This window comes from Balaenoptera borealis (genome assembly GCF_965194805.1).
Source record: "Balaenoptera borealis genome assembly, chromosome: 16".
NCBI classification, from domain to species: Eukaryota; Metazoa; Chordata; class Mammalia; order Artiodactyla; family Balaenopteridae; genus Balaenoptera; species Balaenoptera borealis.
This window is the reverse complement of record NC_138872.1, coordinates 65,225,083-65,251,314: the sequence shown is the minus strand read 5'-3', so window position 1 is coordinate 65,251,314 and position 26,232 is coordinate 65,225,083. Positions and strand designations below refer to the sequence as shown.

At 44.2% G+C, this 26,232-nt stretch overlaps 2 protein-coding genes across 4 annotated transcripts in view; one reads left to right on the top strand and one right to left on the bottom strand.

The window, feature by feature from the left end:
- TMC5 (transmembrane channel like 5) overlaps nucleotides 1-24,438 on the bottom strand; it is an 82,998-nt gene extending 58,560 nt beyond the window's left edge. Inside the window, exons 1-6 of one of the 2 annotated variants that reach the window (XM_082362417.1) lie at nucleotides 24,332-24,438; nucleotides 18,943-19,084; nucleotides 18,288-18,399; nucleotides 18,104-18,184; nucleotides 17,482-17,657; nucleotides 8,285-15,556 (exon numbers count right to left, since the gene is read on the bottom strand). The gene's annotated coding sequence lies outside the window, so the exon portion shown is untranslated. Of the gene's footprint in view, nucleotides 1-2,304; nucleotides 7,993-8,284; nucleotides 15,557-17,481; nucleotides 17,658-18,103; nucleotides 18,185-18,287; nucleotides 18,400-18,942; nucleotides 19,085-24,331 lie in introns of those variants that run through there. The other variant, XM_082362419.1, reaches the window with a different exon arrangement.
- Nucleotides 24,439-24,661: 223 nt separating this feature from the next.
- TMC7 (transmembrane channel like 7) overlaps nucleotides 24,662-26,232 on the top strand; it is a 52,950-nt gene continuing 51,379 nt past the window's right edge. For both annotated transcript variants that reach the window (XM_082362467.1, XM_082362466.1), the window contains exon 1: nucleotides 24,662-24,793. In XM_082362467.1, coding sequence (XP_082218593.1) covers nucleotides 24,727-24,793 — 67 coding nt within the window. In that variant the 5' untranslated portion in view covers nucleotides 24,662-24,726. The remainder of the gene's footprint in view (nucleotides 24,794-26,232) is intronic.

The following is a 26,232-nucleotide window of genomic DNA, read 5'->3' as shown; positions in this document are numbered from 1 at the left end:
TTTATTTTTTTAAATTTTTGGCTGCATTGGGTCTTCGTTGCTGTGCGCGGGCTTTCTCTAGTTGCGGCGAGCGGGGGCTACTCTTCATTGCGGTGTGCGGGCTTCTCATTGTGGTGGCTTCTCTTGTTGTGGAGCACGGGCTCTAGGTAAGTGGGTTTCAGTGGTTGTGGCACACGGGCTCAGTCGTTTGGGCTCGCGGGCTCTAGAGCTCAGGCTCAGTAGTTGTGGCACACGGGCTTAGTTGTTCCGCGGCAGGTGGGATCTTCCCGGGCCAGGGCTCCAACCCGTGTCCCCTGCATTGGCAGGCGGATTCTTAACCACTGTGCCACCAGGGAAGTCCCAAGATCAATAATATTTTAATGCAATATTTTTTAAAGTAAAAATGCAAAAATCCATGATGAACCAAATATCAGCATTTTCAATAAAGACAGGTCGGGATTACTAACTTGTCCTCTAGCTCCAGTTTGGCTCAGCTCCATACTGCCTGGCAGGCAGGACCCCAAAATCTAGGTGTTCCCTGAGTCACATGCTGCCAGGTACCATCATCTCACCCCAGGAGTGACAGTTCTGGGAGCAAAGAAAGCCATCTTCCAGGAGATCACCGCCTCTCTCCTCTCATTTTTTTTTAATATAAATTTATTTATTTTTATTTATTTTTGGCTGCGTTGGGTTTTTCTTTGCTGTGCGCGGGTTTTTCTCTAGTTGCAGCGCCGGGGGCTACTCTTCGTTGCGGTGCACGAGCTTCTCATTGCGGTGGCTTTTCTTGTTGCGGAGCACGGGCTCTAGGCGCGTGGGCTTCAGTAGTTGTGGCTCATAGGCTCTAGAGCACAGGCTCAGCAGTTGTGGCAAGGGGCTTAGCTGTGCTGCGGTATGTGGGATCCTCCCGGACCAGGGATCGAACCCGTGGCCCCTGCATTGGCAGGCGGATTACCAACCACTGCGTCACCAGGGAAGTCCCTCTCCTCTCATTTTAAGGCCTTTCCTCTGATCAGACAACTTATAAGTCAAGTCTCTACCATAGGAGAAAATTCTGCCTGTCTTTTGGAAAGCCACTATTTTGTATTTATTGGGGATGCAAATACAGGAAATGCTGGTAGCAGTAACTATGGTCCCCAGTTCTTCCTATGAATTATAGAAATAGGACTTTCTTCTCTTTTATTAAATGCCACTCCCCCAGATTCAAATGCCATAGAAAGCGGAACTTGTTTGTTTGGGCTTGTAAAAATCCAGAAATCTTACCCAGTCTCTTATTCCTTTCCCTACGAATAGAGTGTCTTTCCTAGAAATGACCCTGCCTAATGATTAGCATTTCCTCAGCATGGGTTTATCTCTGGGAACACTGAACCTTAGGCTGCTGGAAATAACCTAAGCAGTAATATAGTCCAATCTCCCCTTACTGAATTCCAAGAGCTCTTGTCAAACGTGATACATCATGTGATTACCTCACCCAGCCTCTGAGGAGAGGACTCTTCTTGGCAAAATAGGACTCTAAACCCCACTGTGTGACATCCAGCTCCACTGGAGTTCCTTTTCCCCTTTTCAGTGCGGAAGGAATCTAGTCAAACAACAACAGTAGCTAATGATAAGCATAAAGACAGCACCATTTGTTGAGAGCTTAACTGAGCACCAGGCACCACTGCTATACCCTTCACATGCATTAGGAATTGAATCCTCAAGCAAATTTATGGAGACGTATTATTATCCCTACTTTATGATGATTACATTGAGGCCCAGAGAGGTTAAGTAATTTGCCCTAGGTCACACAGTTAGACAGAATGGAATTCAAACTCTTCCCTCCCTGCCTGAACTTTAATCACCATCGTCACCATCATCGTCACCATCATGGCTGTCAGAGGAAGAAGAGAAGGATGAGAAGGAAGAGGAGAAAGAGGTAACATTTACTGAGTACTGACAGTGCACCATATTTTCTGATTACCCCTGATAACCTCTCGTGGGTGTGGGAGCTCTTAGCACACTACTCATTCTACAGACAAGCAATCTGAAGCCAGATAGGTCCAACTCACCCAGAGTCTCACGGTGAGGACCTGGGAAGCCCAGATTCCAGCTCAGGCAGACAGCTGTAGAGCCTTCTCTTATAGCCAACACACTCATTTGCCTCCCACTTCCCCATAGTCATTCTTTCCTCTAACAAATATTTATTGTGCATTTATTCTGTACATAGCATCTTGTGCTAAGTAACAGGGCAGCCCCAGTTTCGGCCTCCTCCCATGACTCATTCCCAAGGGTTCCCCATCATCTGTGTGACCCCCCCCCCCAACCCTCCTTCAAAGTGTCCTCTCTTACCTGCTCCCCATCCTGTAGGAATATGCCGGCATTTCCTCTCCACTCTGCAGAGACAGTGGGTCCTCTTTTCTTACTAAGCCATAAGGCCCATCTTTTTCTGCCTTAAACACAGCCCTGCTTGCTCTCTTGGTCATGCCTCTGGGCTCCCAGGGAGGGGACGTTTACCAGCTCAGTGGCAGTTTTATGCCACCCTGGTTATCATCTCTCCCCTTGTCGGCCAATGAATAACTGGGTCTCACCCATTAAATGCATATCAGTCCTTGACGCACAACTTCATGGCTGCACCATGGCCTCTGTGTGCTGGGTTTGAGGGGGAAAAAAAGCCCTAACTCAGGGCCCACATTGTGTATTTATTTCTTCCTGAACCTAAGCCCCACCCTCTCATCAATGTTCTTTCAGCATTAGTGTAATAAAAAGATCAAAGTTCTTACTAAAGGTTATTTTACTTCTTGGACACCATAAGGAAGTTAGTAAGGTTGGGTTTTTCCCCCACCCCAGAAAGCTTAGCTTTTCATTTTTACAACAAAGCCATTCTGGAATGGAATGCTCCACTAGACGCCCTCAGGCACTGGCCACTTTGTCCTGCAGATTCAGCCCCTGGGGCAATATTCAGACTTTACAGGTTTAACTTCATAATTATGATGGCCTGTCTTGCCGGGACAAAGGATAGTGTGGAACCAGCCCACACTCAAGGCTGACTTGAATCAAATCCTGACTCCGGCACTTTATGACTCTACACCCCTGAACCAAGTCTATCCCTCTGAACCTCAATTTCCCCCGTCTTACCTGCCAAATGGGGACAATATACTCGACCTCCTGAAAAGTGCTGGTTAGACCTAAATGGGTTAACCTCTGAGAAAGCTTGGACCATTTTAATGGTCAGGTTATTAACAGCTACCTAAGGTTCCCAGAAGTTCCCAGAGAGAAACCCTAGCCACAGGAATGCTAATCCTCCAGGAGAAGGTCATGTCTAGGAGCGAGAGTATTCATATGGAAAGAAAGACAGAAGTAGATGATCCAGGGCTGGAATTTTTACAAATGCCAAAACAAACAAGTTTCCTATGGCATCTGACTCTGGGTGGATAGCATTTAAAAGAAAAAAAAGTCCTATTCTATAATTCACAAGAAGAATTGGGGGACCATAGTTACTGGTCCCAACATTTGATGTGTTATTAACGGCCCCCCAATAAATACAAAATAGTGGCTCTCCAAAGGCAAGGAAAATATTCTCCTGTTTATTTTATTTTTTAAAAATTTTTGGCTGCGTTGGGTCTCCGTTGCTGCACACGGGCTTTCTCTAGTTGTGGTGAGCAGGGCCTACTCTTTGTTGCGGAGCACGAGCTCTAGACCTGCGGGCTTCAGTAGTTGCAGCACGTGGGCTCAGTGGTTGCGGCGCGAGGGCTCTAGAGCGCAGGCTCAGTAGTTGTGGCACATGGGCTTAGTTGCTCCGCGGCATGTGGGATCTTCCCGGAGCAGGGATCGAATCTGCGTCCCCTGCATTGGCAGGCGGATCCTTAACCACTGTGCCACCAGGGAAGTCCCTTTTCTCCTGTTTAGACAGAGACTTGCTTTACAGATTGATCAAGGAAAAAGAGAGGAGATAGGTGGTGATCCCCAGGAAGATGTCACTCCTGGGGCGAGATGACAGTACCTGGCAGCATGTGACTCAGGGGTCCTGCCTGCCAGGCAGTAGGGAGCTGAGCCAAATTGGAGTCCAAGGCAAAAGGACAGATGAGTAATTCTTTTGTAAGTATAAGTCAGGGTGTCTCAGTCCCAGCACTATGGACATTTGGGTCAGATCATTCTCTGTCGTGGCGTCTTTCCTGGGTATTGTAGGATGTTTAGCAGCTTCCCTGACTTCTGTTCAGTGAATGCCAGTAGGACACTCCTCATCACTACCCCCGCAAGCTGAGAATGAGTAAATGTCCCCGGGAGGTAAAACTTGCCCTGGTTGAGAGACGCTGCTGTGAAGGCTGTGATGCCGCATGGACTGGGGGTGGCATCTCCCAATTCCCCTCTGCATGAGACAAGCAGAGGAGTGCCTCATCATCTTCCCCTAATAAACTCTTCTCCTCCTCAGTTTCCCCACTTCTAGAAACTCTACCATATTTTTACGTCTTGTGGTTTATAACACATATATTCTGCCCTATAAAATGTAATTATATGTTTCCTGCTTTGTCTGCAAGCAGACTGTAAATTGGCACTCGTGGTTGCTTCCGGAGTGAGGAACTGGGTGGCTGGGGATAGATATGGAGGGAGAGATTTTTCAATATTTGCTTCGATGTCTTTTGGATTTTATACCATGTGGAAGTACAACACTCAAAAAATATATTAAAATTTGAAAATTTTCTGCTGTGAATTGCACACAGTTTGTAAGGTACGATCCCATTTTTTTTTTAAGACCAGTAAAAGTGACCTATATGAATTTAGCATATGCAGTGGGAGGGAGAGAAACCTAAAGAAACATACATGAAACTCTAAACAATGATTATCACTAGGGGATGAAATCACAGAGAGTTTCTCACCTCCTATGCAAATATTTTTAGGAGGCACAAATTTTAAAAATTATGTATTTTTTGTTATGTATTACATTTGTTATCAGATAAAATGACAGGAAGAGTAAAAGAAAAAGAACTATTTCCAAAGCCTCTAGGAAACACCTAGAGTTTTGTGAGAGAGAGAGAGAGGGAGAACCTTCTGGAAGGAGCAGATACTGGGACCCCAGCCACAGGAAGCAGGGATTCCAGAAAGGGGCAGATGAGGGAATTGGACATGGCAAGAGGGAGGCATGAATTAAGATGATGGCAGTGGAAATGGAAATAAATGGACAGTTTCGAGAAGAAAGGATAGCTCTGTGTCATCGGGCTGTTTATTAATCTCCCTCAGTTTCCTTGGCTATAAAATGGAGATAATTATAACTATATAAGTAACTAATTTTTATTATTATATTGTTCTTATCATCATATACGTGTTGACTGTATTTAATCCTCATGGCAGCCCTGTGAGTTACGTATATTACAATCATCCCATTTTACAGATGAATCATTTGAAGTACAGAGAGGTCAAGTAACTTGGCCCAAGTTCGCAGAGCTAGGAAGTGGCAGAGGTAGGACTGGAACCCAGGCAATCTGGCTTTGGAGCCCAGGTTCCATAGATGACCAGAGCTGGGGCTTAGCACAATGCCTGGCACAGAACAAGCAGGACAAATGTTAACGACTCATTATATCGAAAGGCTAGGATCCCTACCGCCACCAGGTGCACACATCAAAGGATGGAGTTCCCCAAGCAGAGAGCACGGTGCTCTTCCCATCATATGCCAGCTTTACTGTCCCCAGAAACTGCCCTGGAACACTTACGGGTAGCACTTGCCCTATCAGAATACAAAAACTCTTCAAGGATTTGACAGGTGGAGATCCCAGAATGAGACTCTCTACATGAGAAGGGGTTTGAGGAAAGGACACTTTACTTAATCCTCCTTGGAGAGTTTTACCTGCACATCAACAGATCCTAAGGCCAGGAATAGAAAAGAGCATCACACATCCATAATATGAACAAGGGCTGCCATTCATCATGTGCCAGACACTGTGCCAAATGCTTTCGAGACAGTTCAGATTATCCTTCTAACAACACTTGTGAGGCCCTATTATTGTGCCCATTCCACAGATGAGGGAACTGAGGCTCGCAATGCGATTTGCCAAAGTCCCAGAGCTGGGTATTACTTTCGAGATGATATTTGAATGCAGGTCTAATTAGAATAACCACCACATAACTGTTCTTGCTTCCTGAAATCCTCCTCCCAAAAGCCCATCTGCTGCAATGGGGAATCAACTGAAGCAGAGAGGACTCAGGGCCTCCTCTGTATAACAAAAAGGTAGCAGGTCCTCAAGACAGCCTCCTTGTACACTAGATGGAGAGCAGGATGTCAAGTGACAACCCTCCCTCTGCACTGAGCATGGGGGCTTCTCAGGAATATTCCAGAGGGCAAACAGGGGCCTGGTTCTGTGGACTGCACAGAAGGCAGGAAAGCTCCTTGGTCACCTCCTCCCCCCTTCCCCCACTTGCCCTCTCCCTAATCAGACACGCCTGCTGTGCCATCCCCTCCACTCTCTAGTGGGCAGACATAGCATTTACTGTAGCCGAGGTTTATTGAGTAGCTGCGAAGTGTCAGGCACTGCTCTGAGAGCTTTATCTTTATTTAATCCAGACAAAAGCTATATGGGGTAGGTACTGTCATTGTCCCTATTTTATGAATCAGGAAACTGAGACACAGAAGAGTTAAATAACTTGCCACACTCCCCGTTTTGGAAAGTGATGGAACCTGGATCGGGCATCAGAACTACACAGACCTTATGATCAAACAGACCTGGGTTCAAATATTGACTCCTCTACCAGCCCCCGGTGTGACATCCCCCAAAGTTACCTAACCTCTCTGAAGCTCAGTCCCCTCATCAGTAGTATGGGAGTAGCAAGGATTGTTGTAAAGGATAAAAAGTAATATGTGTTCCTTACTCATTTGACAAATATTTATTTAGCGTCTACTATGTGCCAGGCACTAGGGGTGTATCTGCAAACAAAACGAGGGGGAAATGGGGCTTCCCTGGTGGCGCAGTGGTTGAGAGTCTGCCTCCCAATGCAAGGGACACTGGTTTGAGCCCTGGTCTGGGAAGATCCCCCATGCCGCGGAGCAACTGGGCCCCCCGTGAGCCACACCAACTGAGCCTGCGCGTCTGGAGCCTGTGCTCCGCAACAAGAGAGGCTGCGACAGTGAGAGGCCCGCGCACCGCGATGAAGAGTGGCCCCCGCTCGCCACATCTAGAGAAAGCCCTCGCACAGAAACGAAGACCCAACACAGCCAAAAATAAATAAATAAATAAATGAATGAATAAAAATAAAAAAAAACAAACTTAGACTTTAGAAAAGCAAAATAAGGATGATAAAAATCCTTTAAAAAAAAAACAGGGGGAAAAAAATCCTACACTTGTGGCATGCACACTTTAGCAGGGAGGCACTTACATGTTAGCTCAGTTAATCCTCACAATAACCCCATAGGTTAGGTACTATCAATATTATACCCATTTCCCAGATAGGGAGAAGGGGTCTCAGAAGCAGTTTATCCCCACCCTCTCTTCATCCTTCTAGGAAGTAGCGGAACCTGGATTAGACGTTAAAGTCCAGTCTCTGGAGTTCGACTTCCTGGTTTCACATCCAGCTATTTCCATCTAATTGCTGTGGGCAAGTTACTGAATCTGTCTGAGCCCGAATCTCCTCATGGGAAAATGGGACCAGGAGATCCTATCTCACGAGATTATCCCAAGGGGAAATAACCAAGTCTAACATTTAGGAAGCACTTCTTGGGTTCCCAGCACACAAAAGGCTCACAGAAACCCTAGGAGGGACGTCCTGTTTTTAACCTCTTTTTTTACAGAGGTAGAAACTGGCGCTCAGAGAGGGTAAGTAATTTAACTAAAGGCGCACAGCGCTTAAACGGTGTGATTCCGTAGCCCGCTCTCCGACCCCCATCGCGGCGCGGAGAGAAGCTCTCCGGTCCGGCAAGGTTGAGTGAGCGCCAGATAACTGGATGCGATTATCCTTTCCTTCCTTCAGCCGCAGGGGAGGGCTGCCCGAGGCGGCAGCTGGCGCGCACACCTGGGAAACTTTCCTACCGCGGAGGTCCGCGCGCGGCTGCCTGAAGCTGGAGCCACTGTCTCGATCCCCCCACCCCCCGATTCCCGCCCCCGAATGGTTCTCCCCCCATTTCTCGTACCCCAGCCCAGCTCGCTCCCGGCTCCCCGCCAAGGCTGCCACCCGGGGCCACCCCGCTGCAGACCCGCGTTGGGGACACGCCCCGCTGGGGCGCCTTGTTCTGCCCATCGACCCCCTCTCGGAGTCAGGCAGGGGGCTCCTCCACGTCGCCCAACTCGGCGGATACCTGGCAAGGCAGCCCCAGCGCCCGCCCCGCGTCCTGGCGAGGCCGCCTCACCTCCCACCGAAGTTCGCGTCCCCTGCGCCTGGCGCTCCGGCCGCCGCCCGGTTGGCTCACCCGCGAGGAGCGTCGGCGACACTGGGCCTGGCAGCCGGTAGAAGGCGCGTCCCTGTACCCGCGCCGGACTTCCTGCCTGCAGGGCCGATTGCTTTTTTCGTGGAATCGAGCCAGGTTCTTGCGAGTGCTGGGTTAGCACACCTGTTGGCGTCCGAGACCTCTATTCATTAACCTCGAGTCTGCATTCATTCTTTGCTTCCATTGATCAAACCTTACAGAGCGCCCACCAGATGCTGCACAACGGCTTGGGTGCTGCGGGCGCCCAGGGGACCCGGAGGGCGCGCGGACTAGGGCTGCGCTCTCCAGAACGTTGGCCACTAGCCACATGTGGTTATTGAGCACTTGAAATTGTGGCTCCAAAGACTGAGATGTGTTTAAGAATTAGGACCAAAAAGAGTTTTTAAAAAACTCATTAACAAGTGTTAAATTGAATGTTAAAATGATAATATTTTGGATATAGTTTTTTAAATGAAATTATTATTAATCTCACCTGTTTCTCCTTTTCTAAAACACAGCTACTAGAACATTTAAAATGATGTGTCTCCTATTATATTTCTATTGGATAGTGCTGATCTTGGGCAGGAACCCATAGGGTGTTCCCAAATAACCTCTCCCAGTTCTCCGTTCTAGAATTTATTCAGCCCTTTCTTATTTCCTCTGGGAAACATTTGGGGAAAACCTACTATGTACCAAGCATGAAGCCTGTGTTGGTTCACAAACTTGGGAGCTTCCCGGGTGAAATCTGAAATTGGTCCTAGTATACAAAGGGCAAGAAAAGGCCAGAGAAACAGGCAGGTCACTCCAGATTGGTAGGTGGCAAGTCTAACAAGCAAGAGAACCTACCTACAAGGCTTGTCTTGGGTGCTGCAAGATCTCTGCCGGCACCCGCCAGAATCTTAACATACAGAGAAGCCTTAAAGGGGTTCAGTCAGGGGCACTGTCCAGATGGTCTCAACAGCACCTTACTCTGTCAAGTTTGCCTTCTGGAAACCAGCTCCCACTGTGGGAAGGGTGGGCAGAATGTACATTCCCAGGACGGCGGCAGGGGTGGTCAGGGAGGTGGGGGGGGGCGGTGAGAAGCCTCCAATTGCTGGGTCCAGCTGTCTGGTCACCTAGTGGTCATGTCCTTTCCATGACCTCCTCCAGCAACCAGATACTGGGGGAATAGAGTAGGGAGCAAGACAGATGCTGCCAGTGGCCTCATAGAGCTGACTGTCAGGCCAGGTGAGAGAGGTCTGTTAAACAAAATGCACATTGACTAGAAAAGGTAACCTAAGGAAGTGGGGGAAGTATCTGCAAATCATGTCTGTGATAAAGAGTTAATATCCAGAACATATAAAGAACTCCTACAACTCAACCATCACCACCATAGCAAAAAACAAACAACCAGATTTAAAATGGGCAAAGGATTGAACAGACATTTCTTTGAAGAAGATATACAAGTGGCCAACGATCACATGAAAAGATGCTCAACATCCCTAATCATTAAGAAACGCACATCAAAACCACCGTGAGATACCACCTCATATCCATTAGGATGGCCACTATCAAAAGAAAAAAAGAAGAAGAAGAAGAACAAGAACAAGAAGAACAAGAAGAACAAGAAGGAGAAGAAGAAAAAGAAAATAACAAGTGTTGGTGAGGATGTAGAGAAATCAAAAAACCCTTGTGCACTGTTAGTGAGAATGTTAAATGGTGCAGCCAAGCAGCCATTATGGAAACCAGTATGGAAGTTCCTTAAAAAATTAAAAGTACAACTACCATATGATCCAGCAATCTCACGTCTGGGTATACATCTAAAAGAATTCAAGGCAGGATGTCAAAGAGGTATTTGCATACCCATGTTCACTGCAGCATTATTCACAATAGCCAAGAGGTAGAAGCAACCCAAATGTCTACCAACAGATGAATGGATTAAAAAAATGTGGTATATACACACAACGGAATATTATGCAACCTTAAAAAAGGAGGGAACTATATTCAATATCATACATGCTACAACATAGATGAACCTGGAGGACATTATGCTGAGTGAAATAAACCAGTTACAAAAGGGCAAATAGTGTATCATTCCACTCACATGAAGTATCTGAAGTAGTCAAAATCATAGAAACAAAGTAGAAAGGGCTGGGAGGAGGGGGGAGGGGAGAGGGGGAATCAGCGTTTGGTGGGGATAGACTTTCAATTTCACAAGATGAAAAATTTCCAGAAATCTGTTGCAAAACAATGTGAATATACTTAACATTACTGAACTATACACTTTAAAATGGTTAAGATGGCAAATTTAATGTTGTGTTTTACCACAATCTAAAAAACTATATGATGATGTAAATGCAACTGTGATTATTGCAAGCAAGGAGGGTGCTGTAAGAATTTATAATTGGAGGCGTTTACTGGATGTCAGGGAAGACTTCCATAAGAAAGTGATGGTTCAGTTAGTTAACTTGGAGTCAGAGTTAAACAGGGGAGCAGGGGAGCACGTGCAGAGCGAGCAGCCCATGTAAAGACCCCAGGCAACAGGTCACATGATGAGTCTGAATTTATTTTATATAGTGCAGTTCTGTCGAATTTTCTTGCTTGGTGAAGGAATCAATGATAATGAAAACAATAACAGCCAACATGTACTGAAAATTAATTCACTTAGTTAATCACTTAATTAAAGTAAATGTTAAGTTCAGGGATTCTGAACCAGACTACTTGGGTTTAAATTCCAGCTCTGCTGTATCCTTACTAGCGTCATAACCTTGGGCAAGTTATTTAATCTCTGTGCCTCAGTTTCCTCATCTGTAAAACAGGGACAATAACAGGACCTACCATCTTATCTTTTCCCTGCTTATTTTTTCCCAAAGCACTCGTCTCCTCCTGGCACATTATAGGGATGTGTGTATCTTGTCTGCCTCCCTCCACTAGAATGTAAGCTTCTTGAGGGCAGGAGCTTTCATCTGCTCTGTTCTCTCATGAATCTCCAGTACCCAGGACAGAGCCGGGCATGTCGTAGGCACTTGGTATTCACTGAATGAATACAGTCACTGGGGCTGAGAGTAAGACAGGAGAAGGAAATAAACCAGCCCACAAATTCAATGAGGACCCTGCAGCCCATGACTGTTTCCTCACCGTCATCATCTTCAACTTTGTCAGCATGCCCCTTACATGTGTGTACATCGCTTTACAGTTTGCAAAGTGCTTTCACACCCTTTATCACACTTGATACCTACACAACCCCATGAGAGGGATATTAGGGGACTGAAGAGTCACACTACCCCCAGGCCCCAGTTTCTTTTTTTTCTTTATTTTTAATTGATGTATATTTGCTGTACAATATTATATAAGTTACAGAAGTACAATACAGTGATTCACAATTTTTAAAGGTTATACTTCATTTATAGTTATTATAAAATATTGGCTATATTCCCCATGTTGTACAGTAGAGCCTTAAAGCTTATTTTATACCTAATAGTTTGTACCTCTTGCTCCCCTACCCCTATCTTTCCCCTCCCCACTTCCCTCTCCCCACTTCCTTCTCCCCACTGGTAACCACTAGTTTGTTCTCTATGTCTGTGAGTCTGCTTCTTTTGTATTATATTCACTAGCTTGTTGTATTTTTTAGGTTCCACATATAAGTGATATCATACAGTATTTGTCTTTCTCTGTCTGACTTACTTCACTTAGCATAATGCCCTCCAAGTCTATCCATGTTGCCGCCAATGGCAAAATTTCATTCTTTTTTATGGCTGAGTAGTATTCCATTGGGTGTATGTGTATATATATCCCACATCTTTATCTATTCATCTGTTGATGGACACTTAGGTTGCTTCTATATCTTGGCAATTATAAATAATGCTGCTATGAACACTGGGGTGCATGTATCTTTTCAAATTAGTGTTTTTGCTTTTGAGATATATACCCAGGAGTGGAATTGTCCAGACCCCAATTTCTGATGGAAAAATAAATAAAACCAGGGGATTTGCCCAGGACCAATTTACTGTGGTAAAAGAACTATAATTCAACTACATCTTCTGACTCTGATAAAGGTGTCTTTATCTCAAGCAGAAAGGCTGTGTGTGCAGTGGTTAGACATGCAAGCTGTGCAGTTTGGATAGGAAAGACTTTGAAACTTGCCTCCACCACTCCCTAGCTGTATAACAATGGGAAAGTCGCTAACCCTCTCTGTGCCTCCATTTTCTCAATCGTCAAACGGGCTAATAATAGTACCTACCTCACAGGGTTGTTCTGAGGGTTGAACTGAGATGAGATCTGGAATGTTACCATTAGCCAGTTTTTTTAAATGTAAGCATGTTACTTTGTGTCCATCCAAGTACTTTTTTGAGTTGCCCCCAACTGTGCCCAGATTTCTTCAGCTAACCTGATGGGGAGGGACTGGAAAGTATGACACCATCTATTTTAAAGGTGGTGAAACTAAGGCTCTTGGTCACAAAAGGGATTTGACTCAATGCTTTGGGAAGAGTAGCTGTGAAACTTCCCTAGGAACCAGAAGGCAGGCTCCCCAGGGGCAAAGCAGAGCCGTTGCCATCCCCTGGAGCACTCATTATATCCAAGACATGATTTTATTCTGCCATCTCCTGAGAGGATGGTGTTTACACACTGCAAGGATGCTTGCAAATGAATACAAACGTAGCCCCGGAGCCTCCAGAAGCAGGGACTGCGCTCAGCCCAAAGGCTGCGATCCGCTCACACCCGCTCACCTGTGCCCCCTTGTGGGCAGTTCCTGAAGTCTGTCCCGAAGGTGCTGCGTCCGGAGAGGGAACCAACCTATACTAAGTACCTCGGGCTGGGAGCCCACCCGGCACTTGACGTCATGTATGACCTCATTTAACGTCTCCATGAGGTAGCTTTACAAATATGGAGACTGAGGGATAGAAAGTAATACAAACAAAGAAAAACGAAACTTGCCCAAAGACACACCACTAGCAAACATCAGAGCCAGCGTTCGACTCCTTGGAGCTTGCAGACTTTCCCCAATTTCGCATTGTAGCCTTGAAATGGAGTCAAGCCAAGTGACTTATTTGGGATCAAACTTTGTCACAATTCCATTATTCCATCCCACATGGAATCACAAATTAGGAAAATATCCCCTCAACACCTAGAAAAAAATCCCCCAATGATCAGGCACTGGGGAGTAGGATGGTACTGGAGGCTGACTGACCTCTAAATGCACTGACATAACAGGCATGATTCCCAAGATAAACTGTTCCACCAGTTTCTAAACCACTGACTTACACATACGCTAGAATCCCATTTATTAAATATCAGCATAACATGTCTGTAAGTTAAGGTAAAGTGGTCAGAAGAACATAAGCTTAAAAGTGGTTACTGCTGGAGAGGGAAACAGGACAGAGTATTAAGAGGGATGTTAGTTTTTATTCTTGTTTCTGTGTCATTGGAAACATGCATATTTATACATATTTCTGAAAAGTTGAACAAGCATTATTATTTTCATAAATTCAAAAGACAATTAAAATTATTTTAAAAGGCAATATTAAGCTGAAAATCCATGTGATTCTGAGGGGCATACTAGATTAAAGATCAAAAGATTATTATCCTAAAAATGGTAATGAGGGAACTTCCCTGGTGGTCCAGTGGGTAAGACTCTGCGCTCCCAATGCAGGGGGCCCAGGTTGGATCCTGGTTGGGGAACTAGATCCCGCAGGCATGCCGCAACTAAGACCCAGAGCAGCCTAAATAAATAAATAAATATTTTTTAAAAATTAAAAAAAAATTTTTTTAAACGGTAATGAAACATAGCAGAACCCTATGGTCCTTGCCCCCCATGTCCCCAGCCTGCCTTTTGTCTGTGGAAAAACTTTAGTCAAAGAATAAGCTTAATCAGGGAAGTGAGAAAATGCAGAAGCAAAGAAAAGCAATCATACAGGACAAAACAATAATAGTTTAGTCAGTAAGCAAAGTCATGGACCTTTAGTTCCTTCGCAAGGGCTATAGATAATATTCTGAGCCTTATCCTGTGAGCTGTCTTGTAGATACTGAAACCTCCACCAGGTAGAAGAAGTTAACTTGACCAGTCCGTGATGACCAGACTGTAGCCATGACATAAGCTGCCACGATTCCGAGAATTGGCCTCAGAGAAATGGGAACAAACCGACCCTGGAACTGAAGATTACCTGGACTTAGAACAATCAAGATGATGCTGGTCAGACCACCGCAGGACCAATTTCAACATGACTGTCAGAGCTGGCTGTGCTGTTTCTGCGTGGAGCCCCCTCCCTCCACCTATAAAAGCTCTTGCCCACTGGTTGTCAGCGAGGGGGAGTCAGCCTTTGGACAGGAGTCCACCTTCTCCCCCAAACCCCCGGTTGCCGGCATCCAAAATAAAGCAAACTTTCCTTTCCACCAACCTTGCCTCTTTATTGGTTTTTGAGTGGTGAGCAGCTGGACCCACTTTTGGTTACAATAACAGTGAAGTAGCTGAAGAAAGTGAAACCGCTTCCCTCTGGGCCAATAATAACAAAAGGTAACGTTTAGGAGCCCTTACAGTATACAGAGCGTGGGTCTGGAATCCCTTCCGTATGGTGATGCGTTTGATCCCCACGACAACCTTGCAAGGTAGGTGTTGTGATAGCCAGCCTCCACGATGGCCGTCCGTGATCCTCCTCCTGTGATGCTCACGTCCCTGTGTGTTCTCCTCCGGCTCTGAACAGGGCCGATTTATGAAACCAGTAGAAGGTTGTGGAAATGACAGTATGTTACCTCAATGGCAAAGTCATAAGAGACCTTTTATTCTCTCTTGTATCACCTGCTCTGGGAGAAGCCAGCTAGCATGTCGTAAGGACACTCAAGCAGCCCTGTAGAGAGGCCCACCTGGGGAGGAACTGCATTTATTTTCATGCCTCTTTATTATCCTTTAATCCTTTAATCTTTAATTTGTCCGATTTGGGGGTGTGTGTTCATTCAAGACACTGGCATTTTTGAAACGTCCAGGCCAGCTGCCGTGCAGGAATGCCCCACAATCTGGATTTGACTCTTTCTTCTTAAAGGGACTCAGATACCAGGTGAGATGGTGTCACAGGAGATGGTTTATCCCTTTGGTGCTGTTGCCCTGGATCTCTTCTTTAATCAGATGCCCACAAGTTTCTCTACTGTGCCCGTATTGTTTCTATCATGCTGATGATCACAGGTCACTCTGGTATTTTACTTTTTTCTGAAATTGCAAAGATTTGATCAGCCCAAATCTTGACCCTGAGAAAGAAGCCAAAAGACAGATTATTAATGTTGACAAAAGGAATCAAATTTACTTACAGATATAACCAGGATGTCAGTAAGTCAAAATGTTTCAAACTTGGTGCTTTAACGTTCCCAAACTAGCCACCTCAACAAAGCATACAAACTTAACATCACCAATTACGCGACAATCTGACATCACGTGCCTCTTGGTGTGATGGAGTAGGATGTATACAAAGCAATAAAGTTCCTCCAACAAACTTTGGGAACCAAATCAGGGTCACTTGTTTTTTGTTTGTTTGTCTTTTACATGGCCAACACTGGGGAAAATTACATGAAAATAAGAAAAATATTACCATTTTCTATGTCAGTGAAAAAAAATCAGTAGTCGATCTAAGAAAGAAGTAGAAAAATTTTACATATATACAATGGAATATTACTCAGCCATAAAAAAGAATGAAATAATGCCATTTACAGCAACATGGATGGATCTAGAGATTATCATACTAAGTGAAGCAAGTCAGACAAAGACAAATATCATATGATATCATTTATATGTGGAATCTAAAGAATGATACAAATGAACTTATTTACAAAACAGAAAGAGACTCACAGACTTAGAAAAAAAACTTATGGTTACCAAAGGGGAAATGTGGGCGGCAGGGATAAATTAGGAGGTTGGGATTAACATATACACACTATTATATATAATATAGATAACCAAAAAGGACCTACTGTATAGCACAGGGAACTTGACTCTATACTCTGTAATAACCTATATGGGAAAAGAATCTGAAAAATAATAGATGTATGTGTATGTATAACTAAATCACTTTGCTGTACAGCTGAAACTAATACAACATTGTAAATCAACTCTACTCCAATATAAAATAAAAATTAAAAAGAATGGAAAATTTTATTTGAGCCAACCTGAGGATTATAACAGAAAGCTCTGAGGACTGTTCCACCTGTTAGATGTCAAAGCACTTATATATGTTTTGGGGATAAAGTGTTATACATCAAATGACGTACTGACAGTTTACACAATCCAGATCTGCACATGCAAAGTGAGTAGTGGGGCATAGTGACCCCTTACAAGATTAAGGAGGAAGGTTATCTCCCAAGGAGTTATCAAGTAGTGGGTCATCATGACCCTTTACAAGATTAAGAAGGAATGTTATCTCCTAAGGAGGTCTGGTTAATGCAGATGCGTAATACACACTAAAGGGGAGGGAGGAGGCCCAAACAGGCAAAGAAAATTTTTATGTTTAAATTTTGTCTTCCCATAAAATATGAATTTTATTTCATCAATTCTAATAATAGTATCTACCTCCAGTTCAGGGCTGGGCCTAGAGTAAGGCAGGCACAGCGCCTGGGCACAGCATATAAGGAGACACTCAGGGCTTTCCAAGTGCTGGATTGGCACCTGAGAGTAAGTGTCTCTCCCCTTCTCTCCGCTCCCCTCCACCCCGGTCCCAGCCCAGCTCTTAAGAATGTTGAGAGGATATATGAGGCATCTTTGTAAAGCACTTAGAACGATGCTTGACCCATAGTAAATGGTGTATAAATGTTTATTAAATATACTAAATTTTTTCATTAAATATTTGTGTTAGTTGATGAAATGACATGCATCATTAGTTGGCTGTGTAAGACGGTCTCACTTAGTGACAATGGCAGCAACATTAGCTTGCACGGTGCTAGAACTTCTTTCTTTCAAAATAAAATTTCTAAGCGCCATCCAATTATAGCCTTGGAGAAGAGAAATCCACCAAGGCAACCTGGGAGTACTGGACATAGTTAATTGGCCAAAAACCCAGCAATTGGATTGATTTTTTTTTTTGAAACTTGCATATGATTGAACCCAAGAAAGAAATACATTTGGTTCATATGGGAAAAGTGTGAGCAACTGTCACAGTAACTGGCATACAGGACTCATCTGGCACCTTCAGTCAGCTGTTTACTTCAGATGTCATCCTCTCATCCCAGTCTGGTAGTGCTGGTCTTAGTCAAAGTCAGGTGCAAAAGCTGCAGGAGAGGAGGCCTGATATAGTCCCTTCTAACGTGGCTGTGCTTTTCCAGTATGCATCATTTCCTGGTTGCAAGTCAAGGTGCATCTGAGCTTCATGCAAAGTTAGATTACTGTGATAAGCTTCCGAAACAAACTTAGAGTGTCCTTTTTAATAATTAAACTTTACAATAAGATAACAACAAGGAGCTATCTGGGAAGTGAGTCTTCAGCAGTTAATCTGGGAAGTGAGTCTTCGGCAGTAAATACAGACCTCAGTTAACAAAAACTAGAATTTAATATCCACTGAAACATAATCTTTTTCTCTCTCTAAAATTTCTCTCACTTCTACCAAATATAGCCAAATTAAAGCTAATTTGTTTGCAAAATAAGTCTGGTTAATTGATCACATAGGCTCTTTTAAATTGGCTGTGCTGGAACCTATCATAAGGAATCTCAGACTGAACTTTTTAAAAACCTCTCAAGGCCAGAAAAGCCCCACCAAGGGCATGTCACAGATTCTATAGCATGTTTCTCTCTTTTCAAGGTCCCCAAAATACCTTGAGATTCCTGCACCTGTTAGGAGCTGGCCTTCCTTATTTACCTGATAAAGCTGCTGGGAACCTAAGAGTTTCCAAATTCTGGAGGGATCAGATTGAGAGAAATGATAAATGTTTCAGTTCTACTTACTGTCAACGAATGAATCGGGCTCCACTGCTCACCACTTACAAAATCAATACTCACAAATTGTAGAAAGGACAGGTGCCTTTAATCAGAATGCCGGCAATCTGCAGAGACGGGTGGACTCAGCATCCCCCAGAAACCACCTCTGAAGATTCTGCTGGGCCGTGAAAGTCTTGAAAGGGAAACAGAAGTGATCTCAGTTAATCACTGAGATGGGGGTCAGAGTCAGTACCATGCCCCACTGTGTGCAGCCTTGTCGACTCCTTCGATCTTCCTCTAGATGTTATCTTGTTCACACAGTTTGGTCACAGTTTGTTTGGGAGATTTCTGAAGGGGATGCTACGGAAAAGATCTGGTCATATGTTAATTACTTATTCTTCATGTCTACTTCTTTGATCTACGGAAAGAACCGACAATTTAGGCAAGGTATTGTGTGATTAAAAGATTTGAAAGGTGTGCTTGGGCCAGAGAGGAATAAAGCATATGGGTGTCTGGTTTAAAAGTTAGTTACAATATAGCTTTGCTAAAGTGACAAGAAAAGGGGCTTCCTGCTGAGGGCAGTTTCCGGCAAAGAGCTGCTTACATTACAAAAGTACAATTTACCAAATTGCTATAAGTCATAATTAGCTTGAGGGGAAAGGTTTCTTTAATATCTGGAAAACACTGATTAAAAACCAATAATATTTCAGACAAAACCCCCAAATTACAACCATACTCATCAGTTTGCTCAATCCTATGTGAGTAATCCTTGATCTTAATCTTCTGTTAACAGTTTTATGAAGCCATCAGGTTTTCCATGGGAATTCTTTAATTTCTTACGCAGGTGAGTGGTATATGATCTGAAAGTTATCAGAAACCTGCACTTGTCAGAAAGTCCTTTCTGTGAATCTTCTTGAAGTATTTTTTTACAAAAGCATCAGAGTACAATAACTGTCTATAAATGACAGGACTAAAAAAATGGTTAAAGACCTGATTACAATGCAACTGACAATTAAACTTGGTTACTGCTGTGACATACAACGATTTAAGATAATTACTAGAATTATCACTGATAACATTTCCTAGGACATCCCATTTTTTAGGAGTTCCATATAATTTCTAGAATACCTATGTTAATAAAAATTTACCCGTACAAATGTAACCTAAGAACGTTTATCACCATTCATTTGACAATGCTTCCCACATAATTTAACATACCAAATAAGTCTAAATTAGTTTAATATTCCTCTCTCTGAGATGGAGAGAAAACAAATATTTTGAGGTTGATGAAACAAAATTTATTTTTTAAGGCAGGACAAGAAAAAGTTAAACATAAAATTCTGTGTGTTTGTTTGGGCCTCCTCCATCCCCTGCTAGTGTGCAGCAAGTATCTGCATTACACATTGACCACACCTTCTCAAAGACGGGAATGCCTGCTCAACTGTAAAGATCAATTTTTTTTTTCTTTCTTCTGACACAAGCAATGTAACTTCTTTTTTTTTAAATTAATTAATTAATTAACTTATTTATTTATTTTTGGTTGTGTTGGGTCTTTGTTGCTGCGCACGGGCTTTCTCCAGTTGTGGAGAGTGGGGGCTACTTTTCATTGCGGTGCGCAGGCTTCTCATTGCGGTGGCTTCTCCTGTTGTGGAGCACAGGCTGTAGGCATGTGGGCTTCAGTAGTTGTGGCACGTGGGCTCAGTAGTTGTGGCTCAAGGGCTCTAGAGCGCAGGCTCAGTAGTTGTGGCGCACGGGCTTAGTTGCTCTGTGGCACATGGGATCTTCCTGGACCAGGACTCCAACTCGTGTCCCCTGCATTGGTAGGTGGATTCTTAACCACTGCGCCACCAGGGAGGTCCTAACTTCTTAAAAAATAGCATTCTTTCCCAGCTCTGAAAGGGGTCATGGTGACTTGCTGCTTGCTTTGTACGTGCGTACCTGGACTATGTATCCTAGGTGAACTTTATGTAAAATATCAGTATGTCATTTTGATGTACGATCCTTTGTCTCAAAAATGTATATGACTGTGCCTTTCACTTCTGACAGGCAGAACAGTTCTCAGAGCTTTCTGAGCACCTGCTTCCCTGGTTATAATCCTCAGTTTGGCTCGAATAGAATTCACTTTTTTCCTTCTTGATAGTTAATTGAATTTTCGTTGACAAAGTGTTCCAGGGACCCCTCAGAAAACCTCAGAGTTGAACTTCATTTCGAATTTGATCTTTGGGAAGTTTGTCAAAAATATCAAAAGTTCAAAACACCTGGTCAAATAGGATCATAGGTCACTGTGAAATCACCCTAACCCATTCACTTAACCAAAGTGAAAATGAAAGATCTCAAAGGTTGTAATAAATCACTGAAATGCAAAGAAACTCACACAATCTATTATCAAAAGCAGCTCAATATTTCAAGAAAACTTTGTTTTCCCAGCAGAAAGAGAAAACAAAACTCAAGTCATTTTTAAAAATAAATTTAAAAAATTTACTCTTTTTAAAAATAAATTTATTTATTTATTTTAAAAAAATTTATTTTTAAATAAATACTCTTTTTAAATAAAAAATACTCTTTTTAAAAAATAATAAATTTATTTATTTATTTATTTATTTATGGCTGGGTTGGGTCTTCGTTGCTGTGCGTGGGCTTTCTCTAGTTGCGGTGAGCAGGGCCTACTCTTCGCTGCAGTGTGGGGGTTTCTCACTGCAGTGACTTCTCTTGTTGTGGAGCACAGGCTCTAGGCATGCGGGCTTCAGTAGTTGTGGCTCGTGGGCTCTAGAGCGCAGGCTCAGTAGTTGTGGCACATGGGTTTGTTGCTCCGCGGCATGTGGGATCTGCCCTGGCCAGGCATCAAACCCGTGTTCCCTGCATTGGCAGGCAGATTTTTAACCGCTGCACCACCAGGGAAGTCCTTTACTCTTCACTGAAGTCAAATACAACACATCAGACTATCCCTCCCAGGATTTGGGAATTGTGACGCAGAGACCTCTCATCAGTCTTTTCAGAGTTTATATCAACTTGGGGCTGCAATGTGACCATATTTTGCCATGTGAAGGGAGAAGCAGACAAAATCAGGGGCAAGTGTGAGGTGCAGGCTCTGGGAAGAGGGAAACAGCAAACATGAACTCGTAGGCAGGAACAGATAGGTGTGTTCAGATAGGAGGAGAAAGGAAGCCAGCCACAGTGGTGATGGTAGGAGATGGGGCTGGACAGATCCCCCAAAGCCTGCTCCACGCATGATAAGGAGAGCGAGGGTGTACTCTAAGTGGCAAGAGGAAACCAGAGGAGGAGGGGATGTTTAGCAGGAAAATTACGAGATCAATTTCCTTTCTGAGAAGTTGGCTCTGCTGGTGGACAAGGTCTGGACAAGGCAGGGAGACAGTCAGGAGGCAGTCCTCGCCTTGGAAGAGGCGGTGGTGCTTTGGGTTAGGTGATCGCTGGTGGCGAAGGAAAGCAGAGGGCTGATTCCACCCTGCCCCTCTGCACCCTGGTTCTTTTTTCTCTAAAATGGGGATTGAAGGTTCCTACTGTCTTCTTAGGGATGACGAAAGTTAAACGAGGTAATGCATGGTATGGATTTGGTACAGAGTAAGTCCTCAATAAGTGGCAGTTATTATTATTATTATCCTAATAATAAAAGAGAGACCCCGCCATAGCTTTCCTCATACTGAATTCTAGTGTGGGAAACAGACAAATCAAGTAGTAAAAATAAAGTGCTAGGACAGATAAAGCTGATAGGGGGCGCTGTGGGAAGACATACGCCTCCCCTTGAAATAAAGCAATACGTAAATGGAATCAAGAATTCCATGTTTGATTCTGCTTTCTGTCCTACTTGCCATCCTTCTGTCTAAATTTCTGTTTGTCCGGCTACCAGCCTTGTCCCCCTTCTATTTCCTTCCAACAGGAGATTTCTGAGACCTTTTCCCAAAGAACTACCCTATTTCTATTCCTGTAAAATCAGTCATCTCCTGGGAGGAAGGAGTTTCCTTCAGGATACTGGGCTCATTCCCCTGCCCCAGAGAGAACCCGAGGCCTCTCCTGGCTGGGGATGCAGACCAAGCCAGGGCCAGGTGCCAGGTGCCGGGTGAGACCAGTAGGAGGGAGATGAGCACCTGGAATTGGCAGGCTCCATCCATCTCCTTCCAGATCTGTGGGCTGGGATCAGGGGCTGGGAGGTGGCCTCTGGTGAGGAGGGGAACAGGGAGGCACTGTCTCACGACAGAAATAAGCATCATTTGTCGACACTGCTTTGTGCCACAGACTTTAGAGGTAATTTTTTAAAACTTCAAGCATATATAGGTAATATATCTGTGCAATACAGAAAAAAGGATAATCAGTAAATACCCCCAACTTGTCCTGAAATTTACTATGCATTTCCAAGCACATACATATTCTTGTATTTTCTTTACCCAAATGGTAGCTTACCTAATACACTTCTTCTGCACCTTGCTTTTTTCACTTAATTGTATATTTCCACACATAGAACTTTCTATATGTCTACATATACAGCTATTTGATCGCTGGCTGTATGTGTCAAAATGTATTTAACCAGCCTCGTATCTATATTGATTTAGGCCACTTCTTTCTTTTGCTAGTATAAACAACACTGCAAGGAACAGCCTCATAAAAATGTCATTGCTTGTGTTGCAGAATTTTAAAATTTTATGTAGTTTGAATAAATGAACAAAACCGAACCCAAAACAAAACAAAAACACTTTTTTAAAAAGCACTTTCATGGTTTTATTTTTTACATTTATATCTTTGGATTTTCTTTTGTGTGAGGTTGGCATCAGATTAGGTTTGTTTGTTTGTTTTTCCCCTAGATGCTCTGCCAGGCACTTCAGGGGATTATTCTCACTACAACCCTTTCTACAGGTGAGAAAACAGAGGCTCAGAGAGGTTGAGTCACATGGCCAAGCTCACTCAGGGAATAATTAGAAACCAGTTTCCAAATGGAAACTCAGTGACCCAACCCTTAACTACAATAAAAATAGCATTTATTTTGATCCAGGCAATTACTTCTTAAAAAAATTCACTTTCTATCTTGGAATAGTTTTAGAGTTACAGAAAAATTTGAGAATATCACAGAGAATTTCCATACACCTTAGACTCAATAGTTTTAGAGTTACAGAAAAATTTGAGAATATCACAGAGAATTTCCATACACCTTAGACTCAGTTTCTGTGATTATTACTATCTTACATCAGTAGTAGATGAGCCAGTATTGACACAGTATTATTATCTAAAGCCCATACTTTATTCAGATTTGCATAGTTGTTACTTTTCCTGTTCCACATTCCCATCCTGATGACCATATTACACTTAAGTGGTCATTTAAGCAGTCATGTCCCCGTCCCCTTAGGCTCCTCTTCGCTGTGACAGTTTCTGACTTTCCCTGTTTCTGGTGACCTTGACAGTCTTGTGTAGCTGTTCAGGTATTCTGTAGGACGTCCCTTGACTGGGGTTTATCTGATGTTTTTCTTATGATTTGGCTGAAGTTATGGGTTTGGGGGAGAAAGACCCACACAGGTAGAGTGTCATTCCCATCCCATCATATCAAGGGTGCATACCATCAACATGACGTCACTGTTGATGTTGAACTTGATCATCTGTCTGAGAAAGTGTTTGTCAGGTATTATTCAGGTAGTTACTTGCCGTGCCCCGCCCTCCCTTTCCATACTGTCCTCTTCGGAGGGAAGTCACTGTGTGCAGTCCACACTTAACGACTGCGGAGTCATTGCTCCACCTCCTTTAAGGAGCTGTATAAATTATTTAGAATTATTCTGCATAGGCGACTTATCTACACTTCCCATTTATTTAATTTGGAAGTTACTTGTATACAAATGTATATACAATCACATTTCTTTAATTATTAGGCACTTATTTATATTTGCTAATTCCTTTTCATTCTATCTTATAAGCTGTACCTGGATAGAGGCAGAGATGAAACGTGGATAAGGTGCAAATTTTAAAAGACAAACACGGCACGTAGTGAAAAACCCTCCCTCATACCTTTCTCATCCAGGCCTCCCAGCTCCCCACTCGAAAGATATCTTATGCATTTACAAACATGTACAAATACATTCCCCCCCCCCTCTTTTTTTTTTCCTTTTTGTACCCAAATGGTAACTTACTAGATACACTTGTTCGGCGTCTTGGTTATTTTTATTACACTTTTTAAAATCTGGGAGGCCTCCCCTCCTCGCGGCCGCTGGACGGAGCTGTCCCGGGTCTCTCCGGCTCTCCAGCCGCGTCTCCCATCCCAGGTCCCCGACGCTGCGGAGCCGCACCCTTCCACGGCGCCCTGCCCTCACCTCGCCTCCCAGCGCAGGGCGGCTCGGGTGGTCCAGCGGGGGCGGGCGTGGGAAGGGCCGCCGGGCGCCCCGCCCCCGCCCCCGCCTCCGCCTCTGTGACGTCGGCCCCGGAATCTGGAATCCCGGCTCCGGGAGGGAAGGCCGGGAGGAGGCGGCGGCGGCGGCGGCGGCCGGAGCGGGTCTCCGGCGGCATTTCGGGGGCGCGGGGCGCAGCTATGAGCGAGTCCAGTGCCAGTGCGCTCCCGCCCGGCAGGCCCAGCAGGCAGGCCTTCATCCACCAAGGTAGGGCGGCGCGGACCCGGCTCCAGGCGGCCGGCGGGTGCAAGCGGCCGCGAGGTGCTGGGAGCTCGGCGCGGGCCCGGCCCCCTCTCCACCTCCCGGCTTGGGGGAAAACGGATCTTTTTTATTGCTGGTCTCCCTCCTCCAACCCATCCTCACCCAATTCAGAGAGCGCATGCTCTACCAAAAGGAGCACTAGAATGGGAGTCTCGACAGTGGTGAGTTTGCCTTCCCAAAGCTGGTCGAGGGATCCCGGGCTAGTCTCAAAATAATCTTAGATGTTAAATGAAAAGATTGTGAGATCCCTGTGAGCCCTAACATTCTGATACCAGGTGCCTGCCTCCCAAACATATGAGGCTTTACAATTAGATGGGCTTAGAACTAAATTCTGCCTCGGCTATTTATTGCTGTGTGATCTTTGGTAAGTGACTTGCCCTCTCTGAACCTTAGATTCTTCAGCAGTAAAATGGGAATAAGATGTTGGTGGGATTAGTTGAGAGAAAAATGTGTGAAGTGCCTAGCAGAGTGCTTGATACAGGAAAGGCACTATCAGTGGTAGCCAGCCAAGTATATGCTTTCCCCTTTTTTTGTTGGGTAAAACTTAAGACTGAAGTGTACAGCTCTGTGAATTTTTACATAAATGTGTACAACCGCTACTCAGTCAAGATAGAAAAGTTGCCAGCACCCAGGCAGGCTTCCTTGCAGCATTCATATCTTATATTTGCCCTTAACAAAACACAAGACCCCACTGTGAGGTTTTTGTGTGTGTGTGTGTGTGTGTGTGTGTCTGTGTGGACAACGCTTCCAATACCTAGTACCTTGGCTTCAACTTCCCCACTGTGAGTTTTATCTGCAGCGTTTTTTCTATTTCAATTTGAGAATAGAGATTTTGTTACAAGGATCTACAGTAAAGCATGAGTGTAGATTTGGGCATTGGGCCCCTCTGATTGGATTGATCTCAACATCTAGAAGAAGAAAAAGAGAAAAACATCTAGAGAGACCCAAACTCTGGGAACTTGCTCGGGAATCAGCAAAAAGACTGGGTTTTGATGCTAATTATTTTCTAATGCAGTATTAATAGTGCTGGCATCAGCTCAATTTCAGCCTTTCAGTAATAGCTATTCAAGTATTTTCCACATGATTTTTTATTTATCTTTCTTTTATTTTATCACAGTTCATCACATTTAAGATGCCAAGCCTGGTTTCCCATACAGAAGGCAAGGAGATTCCTCTTCCTTGGATCTTTGCTGGGTGTTCAAGGGGCTCTCTAAGCATCTTTTTATGAGTATTGTAACTAGCGCCTCTAATCAAAAGGTTCTCCCTGTCCCTTGGACAGATGATATTTTATGACCTTGTACCCACTAGCATGAGTGGGAGGCTCAGAAGGGACTGTGTTTATAACTTTGCAGCAGTTTGTAAACCATGACACACTGTATGAGCAT